The sequence below is a fragment of the Rhodnius prolixus genome, unplaced genomic scaffold (genome assembly GCF_049639745.1).
Source record: "Rhodnius prolixus isolate KJV_2025 unplaced genomic scaffold, Rpr scaffold_6, whole genome shotgun sequence".
NCBI lineage: Eukaryota > Metazoa > Arthropoda > Insecta > Hemiptera > Reduviidae > Rhodnius > Rhodnius prolixus.
This window is the reverse complement of record NW_027411634.1, coordinates 5,861,238-5,876,584: the sequence shown is the minus strand read 5'-3', so window position 1 is coordinate 5,876,584 and position 15,347 is coordinate 5,861,238. Positions and strand designations below refer to the sequence as shown.

The 15,347-nt window shown below is 30.6% G+C and overlaps 1 protein-coding gene and 2 long non-coding RNA genes across 12 annotated transcripts; 1 reads left to right on the top strand and 2 right to left on the bottom strand.

The window, feature by feature from the left end:
• Positions 1-814: 814 nt before the first annotated feature.
• On the top strand, positions 815-11,264 carry LOC141461153 (uncharacterized). 8 transcript variants are annotated; one of them, XR_012462627.1, is made up of 8 exons: positions 5,424-5,723; positions 6,062-6,216; positions 6,536-6,685; positions 6,818-6,920; positions 8,476-8,610; positions 9,026-9,170; positions 9,826-9,940; positions 10,016-11,264. It is a non-coding gene; the product is annotated as an uncharacterized lncRNA (long non-coding RNA). The 8 variants fall into 8 exon arrangements; XR_012462626.1 differs by lacking the exon at positions 5,424-5,723 and adding an exon at positions 815-989 and having other exon boundaries at positions 6,536-6,920; XR_012462625.1 differs by lacking the exon at positions 5,424-5,723 and adding an exon at positions 815-1,018 and having other exon boundaries at positions 6,536-6,920.
• On the bottom strand, positions 2,588-5,447 carry LOC141461148 (inactive hydroxysteroid dehydrogenase-like protein 1). Of its 2 annotated transcripts, XM_074141906.1 has the most exons (7): positions 5,327-5,447; positions 5,218-5,255; positions 4,862-4,984; positions 4,627-4,734; positions 4,072-4,292; positions 3,064-3,309; positions 2,588-2,771 (listed from the first exon to the last, which is right to left on the bottom strand). In XM_074141906.1, the coding sequence occupies exons 1-7, from the start codon at positions 5,371-5,373 to the stop codon at positions 2,694-2,696; spliced, it is 861 nt and encodes a 286-aa protein (XP_073998007.1). In that variant the 5' UTR covers positions 5,374-5,447; the 3' UTR covers positions 2,588-2,693. The 2 variants fall into 2 exon arrangements, with proteins under 2 accessions (XP_073998007.1, XP_073998006.1); XM_074141905.1 differs by having other exon boundaries at positions 5,218-5,434.
• Positions 11,265-12,405: 1,141 nt separating the features above from the next.
• LOC141461152 (uncharacterized) lies at positions 12,406-15,247 on the bottom strand. 2 transcript variants are annotated; one of them, XR_012462623.1, is made up of 5 exons: positions 14,782-15,247; positions 14,488-14,549; positions 13,450-13,594; positions 13,020-13,190; positions 12,406-12,612 (listed from the first exon to the last, which is right to left on the bottom strand). It is a non-coding gene; the product is annotated as an uncharacterized lncRNA (long non-coding RNA). The 2 variants fall into 2 exon arrangements; XR_012462622.1 differs by having other exon boundaries at positions 13,020-13,594; positions 14,782-15,246.
• Positions 15,248-15,347: the final 100 nt, after the last annotated feature.

The window sequence follows — 15,347 nt, the reverse complement described above, 5'->3', positions numbered from 1 at the left end:
AATCTGGAGTGGAAATTTGGAAAATAATTCCTCCGTAACAAGTAACTTTTAAACTTCTCAAATCTGTCAGCACAATCTTTTAGAAGATGTACTTGTATTCCTCTATTTTCTGACAGAATTTGCAGCATCATCGCTTATCGGACCAAACCTTTCCCAAGTCTAAAAATACATCAACAACCGTAGTCTTAAGTTCAGAATGAGCCTTGCCTCAGACCTCTTTCGCTCATAGTTTTGATTTGTTGCAGTTCTGGTATGGTTCTCCAAAGCGTATTCTCCTTTCTTACAGAAATTGATCGCTTAGCTAACGAATAGTTGTACTCCTATCGTTTCTTCTTCAAGGATGGATTAATAGGTATTGATAGACACAAATTTGTAAATAATGCAGAGGTCAACAATATTCTTGAACAATTTTATTAGTTTATTCATACATTATAATGAATATTTACTTATTAGAAATACTATTTATCATTAATATTTTTTCATAAAATTTTGGTTTTCTCTTTGTTTATTTATTTTCATCACACTGTTAAATTGTTTGTATAATTACTATTACATGTTTTTGTAATTTGTATACTGGTTCATTGATCCGTTTTTTATTTTAAAAAAATTAAAAAATACATACGTCAAAGGTGGTGTGTTAAGCATAGGTACTCTCAACAAATAGAATAGTTTTATTGTGCTATCAAATATCAAATATGTTTTTACGTAACACAGGCATGTTAAATTAAGGCTACGATACTAGATTTATTAGTATTAAACTTTGCTCAGAATAATATTTTCACAGATTAATCAAGTAAACAAGACTAATCAGCTGTGGAACCATCAGCCAATGGTGAACTGGATTACTTTCTGTGCTGGTTATTTGACGCGATTCAGGAAATATTTCTTCAATTTTTTTAATTTCTTTGTTCTTAAGAATCTAATCTCTGGCGGAATCAACAAATTGTAATTCTACTCATGCCATGTCGGTCTGAATCAACCTTTGTTGGGTATGTGCAGAGTGATTTCTACTCACATTGTAAGTGTTTTACTTGTCCTATTCCTTTAAATATGTTTTTGAAGAAAAATGAAGATATCAAGAGTCAAATTTTATTCTTTTAAAAGAGCGGTATAAATTCTCTTTTTTTTCTCTTACCTAACATCCCAACAGCTCTTTTATAGTTTTTCTACATTTTCTGTTTGAGTTAGACCTAATATTTTCCTTAACTCTTTTCCTTTTGTAGTGTGACTTATTTAATGTAACCATCTTTCGAGATATATGAAATCGTTAGTGGTAATTGCCATGACTTCATTGTGATCTGAACCTCTTGTAAAGTGTAGGTTTTTAACCGCATACAAAAAAAAAACGCTACTGTATAGCACTCAGTATCATTGTAGTCAAAAAGAAAAATAAGTGTATCTAAAACCGAACCATGAGGAATTCCATGTTTTATTACTTTTAGAACTGATGTTTCTGTTTTTTTCAAATATTTATTAATATTAATATCTAATGGGTTATCTTCCCATTAAATGTCGCAAAAAAACCAACAGATCTTAGTAAAAGCTTTTGCAGAGTGCACGACTAAAGTAGAGAACTCGAAAAGATCATTTGGGAGGCCCCAAAAATAGGACATTTAGTCCAAACTTAGCCAAAACGTTTTAAATTCTGGGAACCTTTAATAGAAGGTAATAGATAATGTTCACTAATGACTAAGAGAAAATTTTCGCTAAAACGAAGACTCCTTAAGACTAAGAAGTTTTAAGGCATTAAGTTAGAAATTGAAAAATATCCCTTTTTATTTAAATATTGATGGTTAAGTGGTGCAAGACTTCATTTGATCTATAGTCAATTGAACTCGTTCCTTTTTTACTGTTACTTTATTACTGTGTTACTAATTTTCAACTGACCAAACTCAATATTTATTTAATATGAAAGATTCACTCCTTCGTCCAATTTTGACTTTTGAAGATTCATCTGTAAAGATGGATCTATTAAATATTCATACCTCATGAGAATTTAAAATATAAATTTTTCGCAGCATGTTTCTACCTTTTTTGGTGTATCATCGCTTTTCATTTCATTTTAAAGGATTATTTATTCCAAATTTCTCTCGACGAAACTCCTAAAGTTTCTCCTTGCTTGATACTTCCTTAAAAGCACTATATGGTTTAGGTATCAATGAAAATAATAATAAATCGACTTCTATTCTTAGATATTTCGATGTTTCGTTTCTAATAAGACAACCACCATCCTAGAATCATATTCTTCTTTAAAGGAATAGTCCAGTTTCTCAAACGCTGGAACAGTTGATGACTCTTTGAAGTTCTTTTAAGTTAATTATTACTTGGACTTTTAAATAACCACAAATCATGTTACAATTACATTGTGTTCTGTTCAGATTTTAGGCTTACCTTGTATTTTTTTTTTTTTTTTTTTTTTTAATTTAAGTCGTATAAGCATCTGAGATTATCGGCACTTTGAGCGTTTTTCAGTGCACTGCCGGCCTCCGGATCTTCGAATCCGGGATCTCCGCTTTAGAATCCGGTATACACTAACCACTGAGCTAAATTTAAAAAAAATAAAGGTTTTAAACAATAAATATACGCGTTCTAACAGTATAAAAATTTATTTGATAAAAATACAAAGTAGTTACAGCCATTTACTTAGCGACAAAGCCGTAGTTTGATACATTATTAGTAAAACTGGATGATTATCATTCTTGCTTTCTGGGTGCGAACCAAACTTGGATTAGTTTATTTAGTATATCCACTGAGATGAACCTCACTGTCATCTGTAACATTCAAAGTTAGATTATTTTTCTGTTTTTTAAGTAATTATAATTAACATGACTGCCATATAAGGCAAGTCCTTTAATGGAATTTAAGTTTTAAATGACAAAAATCTTTCTTTTAAATAAATCTTATGATATAAAAAGTATAAACTTCTACCCAGAAATTATAAATTTATCTAAAGGCAGTTCTTCAATGAATATTTTTTTCAATTAAAATTATAAAAATTGTTATAAGAAGAAGTCGTGCGAATGTTGCACAACTTACCATACTTAAAAATGTTGCAATACTTACCAAAAGTACTTCATGAATAAAGTATCCACAAGTCTTCACATCTCCAGAACTTAAAGTTAAAATGGCACTTTTAACGTACAGTTCAACACTTGGTACAGTGAACGATATAAGACTTAGCAGATTCTTTGCTCGTGCATGTTTGTGAAACATGTTTGTAGAAACAAAACTTGGTGTTAATGTATTCACCTGGATATTAAACTTCTTTAATTCATAAGCCAGGCCGGTTCCAAAAAGCGCCACAAAAGCCTGTAAAAGAGGAGTTTATGTAACAGAGGACTAACTGTGAAGATAGTGGCTTGGAATTGTTGTCAACAGCTCCTTGGCGGAAGCAAACATCTGGCTTTCTTTCCAAAGAACATCCTCCTTTTATCTGGAACTTTTGGACTACAGAGTTAGGTGAGCAAGAAAGTGGCATACCACCAAGGAATACTAACAATCAATCATGATAAGAAAATATCTCCAGCCACTTTTATAGCAGTGCCTAAGCTTGGTTTTAGGAAAATTGAGATATGCACTTCTACATCTCATTTGAGAGTCCAAAGTTGAAAGCAAGTCCGTTGCCCATTCTTATCTACACGTAAGTCACTTTTCGCTTCTAGGAAGTATGGAATAATCAAGCTGTATCCCAATCATAAATTGTACTCTGCTCTATGCTAGTTTTGTCAGTACAGTAAATATCAAAGCCTGGAGCGTATGATCATGATACGCCCCAAATATGGAAGAATTTTATTAAATTCTAATTAAGGGGAGAATGGAGAAGAATACGATAAAGTTAGAGATCATAATGATTATTTTGTTATTCACTAAACAGAAATATTTTCATTTTCGTAATTATTAAGAGGATAGACTCAGAATGTACCAACTGGTCTCTATTTTATTTAAATTGAAGTTTAACGAAAAATTGAGGATATAGTTTATTTTTCATAAATATAATATATTTTTATCATTTATACGGTGGCCCAACGAAGTTGTTAACACAATGTATTTGTTTTTAACTAATTTGTTTACCTTACTTCCAGAATATATTGTTAAATATGGGGCCGTTACTTCTGCAGCAGCTGAACCCACATTTACTATTAAACCTCTTTTTTTAACGATCATTGTTTGCAGAATGATTGAAGTCATCATAGCAGTGGACAACATGTTAACGTTAATTACATTTTTTATATGTTCTTCGCTGTGTCTACTGAATGCTTCAGCTTTATCTATGAATATCCCAACATTGTTTACTGGAACATATTATTGGATGGATATAAGTGAAAATATTTTTTTAGTGTTAATTTTTGAAGGTAATGTGACTCAAACAACAACTGTTTCAGTAAACCTAACTTTTTTTTTACCCATTCCAAGATATGTAATAATGAGAAATGTTTGAGAAACTTAGGTAATCTGATTCTGGTTTAAAGCAGAACACATTCAAGCTTACTTCTGAGGTAAAGCTATCTAACTTAGAAGCCCCTTCATTCGAAACCACCAGTTTTCAGATAAAACAAATTTTAATAATGAAATGGTAACTGAAATTAAATATTTCCTTTAATTCTTTTGATCAATATCAGTTCTTACCTAAAATTCCAACATCCAGGCCAATCAAGTGTTCTTTAATGTGAGAATAAATATTTGGATTAGTGAAATCGGCCACAATGTACTTTGTTTTCACTCCATAATTTCTTTCTGGTATGAACAAAAATTTAAAAAAAAAATAATGGAATTCTGTATTATAGTATTCATGGGTCTGAAGTAAGTGATTTATTAAATTCAGAAAAGTGCATATAAAAATAAAATGTTACAGCTATTATACCGATTTCTTTTGCAGTGTTCTTCAGTTTTCCTTCATTTCTACTTATAAGACAAATGTCCAAGCCCTTACTAGCTAATTCATTGGCAAATCCTTTACCTATTCCGTCTGTACTTCCAGTCACAACTGAAACCAATTTATTATTTCTTAAAAGACAAAGCTAATATTTTTTAAAATGTTACTAAAGATGCGTCAAGTTATTTGGTGCTCAAAGCACATCACACCGAGCTGTTCAGTTAGTGTTCTTGCCACGCCGTCCAAGGCCAGACAATGATTCGTAAATTTAGTCCATTTACTTTAATAAAATATTTCAGATTTACAGACAAAAAAAAAAAAAGAAAGTGCAATATAAATGTTACCTGCCCATTGGCCATAAAGTTTAAAATCTTGCGGCTTCCTAAAATGAGGTAAAAAATAATTATTCAATAATGAGAACAAACTACTTAGAATTTTTATAAAAACACAGACTGTCGAAAACCAATAAATATAATAAATGTAACCAATGTTGTTCTCATTTGAGCCCATTATTATTAAATTACATTTACTAACTAAACGTTTTAAACACCACTTATTTTAAAATTGAATCGAATGAGTGGGGAAATATCTCAAGGTCCCCAGTTAATTTTATTCTATCTAATTAACAAACTGATAAAAATATTCCTTTTACGGTATGACAATCAGTTTCAAATGTTTAATTGACTAAAGAAAATTGAGCAATCACTTTTCAAAACAAAATATTTTTTCAAAATTCGAATAAAATATCTATACTTGCAAGCAAAGTTGAGCGATTTGAACCTAACAATGGCAGCTTACTTTTTTTTATTCGTTTTAAGAAGTTTGATGTATGTAAATGGAACTTATCACCGTAAGTAAAGTGTGCTATAGTAAGTAAAACTCCCAAAGAACACATAGAACCATTCTACACTCACGTTTAACCATGTTCACGATTCATTAGACTTATGTAGGACTATTTATTAGAAGCTCACTCTATTATCTCTTTTACTGCGGTTCTTTTATTCTAAATGCTTAATGTTTCTATAAAAGTTGTATTTTTGTCTCATTGTTGAGGCTTAATAGTAGTTTCAACAATTTCGTGCCCAACATTACGTTGGAAAGTCAACTTCAATAAAATTGAAGATCTATTTATATAAAAGTAAGGATACCATTTTTTTTTAATTTATTTTTATTTTTTCTTTTTTACAGTGCATCGAATCTAGACTTTTCATCCAATAGTTTGCGTGCTTTTACCCTTGGAGGACCGTTCTTTACATCCAGCTATACTTCCGCAAATGTGCTGAGGTGATTCCCATTCATTTCTACATCCCTGGGAAATCTACAGACATTACCTTGTGAGGCAGGTAATTATCTCTTCATACGTTAAGCATTAAAAAAAACAAATAAATAGCAGATTAATAAGTCTTTTGAATATGAATTAGAAACTGTATTTATTTCTGTATTTTAATTACTGTATTTTCATAACAATTAACCGGATTGTCTATGTTTAAATCCACATTTATTCTTTTATATCTAATTTAGTATTTAATATATATATTTAAATGTAAATCAACGCTGTAGCTTTTATTTAGATTTAATGTGTTATGACGTAAACAAAAAAATTCTTCAGTCAAGATTAAACTTAGTAAAAACTTTATTTCATCCTGTAATATTGATTTTCAGATTAAAAACCTCCAATACGGGAGTACCGTCGGAAAAACTGTCCCTCAAATTAAGCCAAAAAGTCAAAAGACGTTGGAAGGAAGACATTCCTTTTAGCAGTGTTGAAGAATCGTTGGTATGAATGGAGGGGGTATTGTAATGTAAACCAAGGTATTGTAATGTATATATGCTGGGGTTATTTTTTGGGTTTAACAACCGTCTCTTTTTGTGGAAGTATAAAGCTTAGCTTGGAATGTTGCCCAAAAATTATATGACATGTTTCATGTATGGTAATGTCTACAGAATGGACTGTAACGGCGAAGGTCTGGAACGGCGACCTAGTTTGGTCAGGACTTAGGTGCCCCGAAGATTTTTAGAGAGTGGGACTACTGTTTTCCAGACCGAGGTTTGGAGTTAAGTTTTAATATTAATAGATAAATTTAATAAATAGTCGTTTCGGGTGCAACGGAAAACTGAACTGTTTTTTGTAGCTTCACTCTGGGACATATTCAAACCTATCATTTAATTTTTTGCAGTTTACCTGCCATCGTGGTTTAAAATAATTTTTTGAATCTTGAAGGCAGTGCAGTTTATAACTTATAACCTTCCCAGTCAGTCGGCCCGTATATTATGTGCATTGTGTTGACCAGTTTCGGTATCTTTGCTTTTGAATTCGTTAAGTATCATTATTTTGGATCAGCAATGTTGTTTAAATAGTTTATTGAGATCAGATAAGAAAGAAAGCATATTCTATTATTTCCCAATTTCTATACGTAAAAAATCACCTGACTTTTTGTATTATCTTGTAAAATATGTATAGTATTATAGTGTAAAATATTTCTGATGATATACCTAAAGGTATTGCATTACACTTCGTGCCTTGAAAGTTACAATTATTAAAAATTTAATAAACAGCGGGTTCTTTTGTTTTCCATCATGTAATGGTTGAGCTGTTGAATACTTAGTCGGATAATATCATGGATTATTTGTTTTGGTTGGCTGTTTCAATTCAGTTATTTACAAATAGGACATCGGCTACATATTGGCCGTTTCCCAGCCCTGAAACCTGAAGCCTTACAAAATAGTAAGTTCATTGCTTTTATTTCTTTTTATACATGAGACATGAGACTATCAAAATCATTTATTTACAAATAGGACATCGGCTACATATTGGCGTTTCCCAGCCCTGAATCCTGAAGCCTTACAAAATAGTAAGTTCATTGCTTTTATATTAGACATGGAACTATCAAAATTAATTATTTATTAAAATAAATGTAGTTTGAAATATTAATTTCAAACTTTACCAACCTTTTTACTTATGATGTATATAGTTATTTAGAAAATCGTTAATTTTATAGCTATTGCTTGCTGATTTACTTTAATTTAGAGAGTTTTACTCCCATTTAGAAAGATATTTTGTATCAGTGTCAAGTCTCTAATTGCGATTTGAAATTTCTATATGTGGATGTCGTATTGTATACAAAAGCACAACTGAATACCTATTTGTTAAGTTTTGAATTACTTTATAACTAAATGCAGATTTTCATAGTGAAATTCGACAGAGTTTAACCTTATTTCGATCCGGTTAGGCCAAGATGAGAATTCATTTAAAGTAATTGTTTTAATAAGTTGAATTAGGTAATTGCTGATGCAAAAATGGCGAGAAAAACTGTCGTATTTTATCTATCTAATTGTTACATCCTTAAATTAAATTTATTGCAATATTCATCTATCCAAAAATGAAGTTCCCTCAGTTGTTATTCTTATCGCTTTGTTAATTGTGTTTAGAAAGGTAGTGCAAAACATTAATTGGACTATTTCTAAGATAATGGGTTGTCCACATCGTTGTAATTACCAAATTTGAATTAAAAAAACTATATGTTATTGTTTTAAGTTAAAGTAAAATGCTTTAATTTAATATTTACTGTTTATAAGGTGTTTCGTTCTTCGGCCTGTTTCAGCAATTCGCCGGCAAGCAATTACACTTGAGATTATATCAACTTCTGAAATACTTACGTTGAGTAATTCGCATCCATTTCTATATTCCAGAATTTACAAGGAATTCAGAAAATCGACAAAGCTTCCGTGTATTATAGGTAATTTTATCCATTTGTTAATGCTTACAAAGCTTTTTAACAGAAAATCAAACTTCTCTTAACAAGAGCTTTCTCCTTATATGTAAATCCAAATAGTTGTAGAAAGAATATTGCGATTAGATTTCCACATGATATTTCACGTAGTAATTAGATTAATCATGTAAAATAAATAAAAATGTTAATTTATAATTAATTGACAAATAATAGTAAACTTAAAGATTAAAATTCTTGGTACAAAATAGTACAGAGCACACTAGCGGAATAATAGTGAACTACAAAGTTATACGGTTCCTAATTCTGCCACTAGATTGCGCGGGCACGTCAATTTTTCAATTTTCATTATACTATATCACTTGACAATATTAAATCTATTCGTTGAAGTGTTTCAAATATGTTTTCTTTTCTATTTTTTCAGGCAATTTAGATTGGTTCATTGTAGCTTGTGAAAAATCCTTAAAGGGGTTTTATCTTCGATTCCATGTCACAACTAACGTCTTCTGTGACCGAAGATCTACATTTTGAGTTTTTCTCTCAAACAAAATAATGGCCTACATTTCTAGGTGAGTGTACATTGCATTATTAAATTGTTAGGTAATATATACCCTTGCTAAAACCTTAGTAGTGATTATATTCTTCAAATAATTTTTATATTCGAACTAAATAACAGCAAATACGTTAATTACCATTTTATTTATTAAATCTTTGAAAAGAAAATGTTTCATTACATTTAGACGTTTCTTGTTATCGAAGTGAAAGTTTCATCCCTATTTTGCTTCATTCATGACTTATTAAGTAAGTAAATTTTCCATTTATGTAAAATAAACTCTGATTTCAACAAATCGAATCAATCAGTAACAGTTTTAGTATGCATATTTATCAATTTAATTATGAATGATTTGACAATTAATACCACTTTCACTCGCTGTCTTCAGGTGGTCAATATTTATTTCTTAAATGCATTCAATATTTCTTATAAAAAGTATATGAATAACAAAATATATGAAATGGTACAAATTCTGCAAAAGTAGCTAATTTCATCATGCTTAAAAGTAACTATTACGTGGAAACATTTCATCTCAAAAATCAATAAACTGGTACCTTTAAAAAAAAATTCAAAATCCCAATTATCTAGTTCGTTAGGTTTGAATAAAATACTTTCAAATTCCCTTTTGTATTTCATTTTAACTAACGTTTGTTTGTTTCACTATGTTTCAGCTTAAACCAGGAAGTTGAAGAGGTAACAATTCCATCCAAGTAATGTCTAGAAATTTATCAGCCCCTACAAATTCGAACTGAAGTAAGAGGAAAAAAAAAACTCTTATCTGACAATGTAAGCATTCTTAACCAACTGTACATCCTTATAAATAAGTGCAAACCTCAAATTGAGTTATTTTTTATTTTACAGGAAACACTACGTCAGCACCTAAGATATCTTCCTGAAATAGATGGGTTCTCAACTTCCGACAACTACATAGACACTTTCCTGGAATCTGCTTAGAGAAGATCGTATTTCTGAACGTAACTGAGATATGTAAGTTTTTTGTTATACAAAATGAACGCACTAAGTAATCACTAGACTTATACAGGACTATCATACTCATTTAATACAGGACAATCATGGTTAACATTTAACCATGTTAACGACTCACAAGACTTATAGGACTATCTTACACTAACATTTAATCATATTGACGACTCACGAGACTTTTATAGGACTTTCTAACACCCACATTTAACCATATTGTCAACTCACTAGTCTTATGCAACACTATCTTACACTTACAAGTAACCTTGTTAACGCCAAGACTTATATAGGATTTCTTAACCTCACATTTAACCATGTTGACGACTCACAAGAATTATATAGGACCTCCTTACACTATATTAAACTATGATGGCGACTCACAAGACATATAGGACCTTCTTACACTAACATTTAATCATGATGCGACTCACTAGACTTAAATAGGATCTCCTTACACTCCTTTAACTATGTTGGCGACTCACAGGACTTATATATGACCACATTACCTTACATTTAAATATGTTGGTGACTCTCTAGACTTATATAAGACCACCTTACACATATAACCATGTTGGTGACTCCAAGGCGGTCTTGTATTAGTCTAGAGAGTCACCAACATGGTTAGAAGTAGGTGTAAGCTGGTCCTACTAAGCCTTGTGAGTCACCTACTTAGTTAAGTGTGTAAGGTAGTCCTTTAATGTTTTGTGAGTCATCAAGTTGGTTAAAAGTGCTTGTAAGATGGTCTTATATAAGTCTTGTGAGTCACCAACATGGTTAAAAATGTGTGTAAGGCAGTCCTTTAATGTCTTGTGAGTCACCAACATGGTTAAAAGTGTATGTAAGGTGGTGGTGGTAAGGTCCTTTATAAGTCTTGAGAGTCACCAACATAGTTAATTGTGTGTGCAAGATGGTCTAGAGAGTCACTAGCATGGTTTAATGTGATGGCAAGGTGGTCCTATATAAGTCTTGTGAGTGGCCAACATGGTTAAATGTGGGTGAAAGGAAGTCCTATAAAAGTCTAGAGAGTCTCCAACATGGTTAAATATGAGTTTAAGGTTGTAAAGATTTTATAAAAATTTATTGTAAAAATGTATCAATAATTAATAAATAATATATTTAAATATAACAATATTGTATTTATTTTCCCTTTTAATCTCTTAATAATACGAAAAATTAAAAAAAATGCTTAGAAATTAAAAGAAAATATAAAAAAAATGGTTAAAAATGGCTGCCAGAGTCGTAAGAGTGTGTAAGAAGCATTAAGGAAGGTAACAACAATGGCCGCCGTAGTCTAGAGAGTGTAAGAAGATAGGTAGGTTACAACAATGGCTGCCAAAGTCTAGAGAGTGTGAGAAGATAGCAAGGTTACAACAATGGCTGCCAGAGTCGTAAGAGTGTGTAAGAAGATAGCAAGGTTACAACAATGGCTGCTAAAGTCTTGAGAGTGTGCAAGGAAGGCTACGAGAAATAAAACAGACAGCACGAGCGATCTAGTGACAGCTGGTGGAACTAAAAGTAGGGGGGGAGCCCGTTGTCATGGTGTAAATGACGCCATCTGGAGGGTATATAAGAAAGTTCGCGGCGCGGGCCGGGCCGGGTGGGGCGAATAGTTGCCTTCCGACCGTCGAGGTGAACGCATCTCCCTAACCATTAAACCATGACATATTATCAAAGATTGTTTATGTAGAGAGAGGTGTTTTGACTGGATTAGATATTTTTGGAGCGACGAGCGACATAGCCCCCTCCTCACGAGTACGACTCTGCAGTCGTACTGAGGAGACATCTTGTTTGACAGTAGTATATAAACAGTTTTAGTGCTACCTAGTGGCAAATATGTAAACTAAATTTTGTTTACATAGTAAATAAGGCCAGAAAGTGCTGCTACCTGGTGGCAAATATGTGAACTAATTTTACTTTTTTGTTTTTTACGACTCTCTGATGCAATTTTTCAACTTTTTTGGTTCTATTAACGCTCTCTGACGCCATTTTTTCGTACTACTATTACTTTATTTAATTTTTTTGTTTAATGTAAACAGTATTTTTAGTTTTATACATACCTGTACATTACTTTACTTGCCTCTTATCATTTTTGGTCTTTATTAACTTTGTTTGTTTGCAAATATAATAAAAATAAGAAGTCTAGGGGAAAAAGAGAAAAGACATAATGAGGTTTTTAAATTTTTTTAGATAATTCTTTATTTTGTTACCAAATATACATTTTTTCTTTTTTTGTATTACAAAAACATTTTAAATTCAATTACATCTTTTAGGTAATCATTCTTAAAATTATCTACATTACAAAATTTAAATTTAATTACATTTTCAAACTTAAATTTTTTTTTTTACAATACTCGACTAAATAATAAAAGAATTGGAAGCGTTGCAGTTGGACAGTTGTTTTCCAACGTCTTTTTCATTTTGGCTTGATTCGATGAACCTCTTTTGCAGGAAGCACTCCAGTTTCGCCTGTTTCAACTCTGAAAAATAACATTATACAATGAGATTGACTGTTCGTCTACTAAATCGTCCTTCAAATCTAACTCAACTTCCTTGAAAATCAATGTTAATTTGTATAGGTTTAAATAAAACTAGATCAATCTTTTAGGAAGAAAACGCAAGAAAGTAAAACTGAGTGTTAGTAATTATATGAATTTAATTCATTTTCAAAATAGCAGTTTACTGCACTCTTTTAAGTGAAATAAACATTTTTTAAATAAACACTCGTCATTTTTTCTTCTTGTAACTTTCAATTTTCCAATCAAATTAAAACTTTCTTTAACACAGAATCTTTACTGTACTCATTTCGATTCTACAGGAATATATGAACAAAAAGGTTTAATCACGTAAAAATGCTCAAGTTTTAATAAATAATGGATAAGATTACCTGGAAGATAACACCACAGATGGGTAGATTTCCTTATTTGGATATTGCAGGAATAGACATGAATGGGAATCACCTCTTATTTACGGAAGTGCTGTAGCATTAAAAGAAATTCCCTCAAAAGTAATCATTTTAGATTGTCTCAGCTTTATTGGGCTGCGAGTCGGCCAAGGGCTGAAAGTTTTCATGTATTAAAACCTTAGTAAATGATAGAAATTCATTCACACTTATATATATACACTTATACAGCATTTTACAAAAAAAAAAATCTTAGTAAAGTCTGTTTGTAAAAAATTAAACCATTTTGCAACTAAAAGGTTTAATTTGTGTCGAAAAAAGCTACACATTAAACTATTTTTCAAAGATATTAACAATTATAATCTTTATAGTTCCCACTTAGCGGGCAGGGGGAATCAGTATTAAATTTACAAACCCTACTGTAGTAACTACATAACACTTGTTTTATTAATTGATTCTTCACAAAAATTTCCTAGGATAGATGATTTACGTCTATTTCACTTGGGCTTCTATTGATGAACAGCTTTGCAGGCAGTACTCCAGTATCAGAGGTATTTAATCTGAAAATCAAAATTATGTACAATCAACAATATTTATGTAGTTAAAATAATTAGTTTTTACTGAGTTTAGCTTGTATTAGGAATCTAGGAATAAAAAACCATTTATAATAATTGATTATGTATTCATAAAAATTAAATAAATGTGACTGCAATAAAACTAAAGTATTGATATGAAAGTTTAAATCATTTTTTAAAGAACCTAATCCTTTCTTTCTAAGAAAATAAAATATATTTTCAAAAAACATACTTATTATTTATCAAAAAGATTACTCTGATTGAACAATACAACAAACTTGCTACTAATATTCTAATTTTTTAATTATTTTTTTTTTTTTATACAGAATAGAAATAGTTATGATTTTAAAATATAACAGAATTACAAAAATTAAAAGCTTATTTCATTTACAAAGATAAAAATTTATATGAAAAAGAACCCGGAAAGGGTTAGATTGACTATAATAGGAAGTATAAAACTATTATTAATAATTAAATGTTTAAAAATGGTTAAATAACAGCCCTATTTAAAAGATCACACTAAAAGAACCGAATCGAGCGACACCTTTTTCATAAATATCGGTTTGCGCGTTTAGGTGCTACTTGGTTTACAAAAATGTTAACAAGACGAATTTTTAAAAGTGCCGTTTTTGCAACTTTTTTTTCTCGAAACCTATGTAGTCGTGCAAGTTTAAACTTGCTAACGATGATATGCTCTATTTTTTACAGAAAGCTTGTGAATTCTATCTTTTACAGAAAAAAATGGTCAATGTTGGGTGTTTTAAATTAAACTTTACGCTTTTTCGTACACTTTCTGATGATCAACCCTTATACAATTGTCTTACCACAGTTTTAATATAACGCACATCAACCAAGAATAAAGTAATAAATGTACTTACTTTAATTTCTATAAGATAGTTCCTTCAATTGTTCAGAATGAATTCAAACTTTTTCTTCTAATCTAAACGAAAAAATAAATACAATACAAAATTAAAGTTTATGTTAAGCGACTTAATTTTTGGACTAATTACTACTTATTTCCTTAATTACAATAATATCATTTTAATTTTCTTGTTTTGTTTTGGCATTCACATCTTATCGTTTAGCTAAAATACCACTTTAAATTGGATGCATAATTTAACATTTTGTATGCCATCGTATTGTGTAATTAATCTATTTAAGCGTGTACTTACTGAAGAAGTTAACTTTCAGTTTGAAGCAATATCATTTTTCTCCCATTTTCCTTTGTTCGCAGTTATCATTATGTACCCTGGTTTGTAATGGTTGAAAATTGAATAGAAATCTTTCGTAATATTTATGTCTGCGAACCGTAAAATGTTTGCAGAAACTTGCATCGGGCACAAAATATATAAAATATATATACAAAATAATTGATGTTATTGTGGTGAGATGTAATAAAATAAATGTTTTCAAAAAGTATAACTCTAACGCGCGAACACTTGAAATAAATAGGCCACATAAATAGGTGAGCTGTTGTAAAGATTAACCGCAAACACTTACTGACAACTTTTTTAAACTAATTTTTATAACACAGGAGATTGGAAAACAAATATTCAAACAGAAAAAAACGTAAAAGAATAGATGGTAAAGTTCAATGATAACAGTCATTTCCCTACCTAATTACCAAGGAAAAGAAACTGAAAATATAATGGTGCACGCATTCTATCGACGTCTACGTAAACTACTTAGTACTAGTAGTTCCATTGTTTGCCGCTAGAAAGCATGAAAATGTACTTTT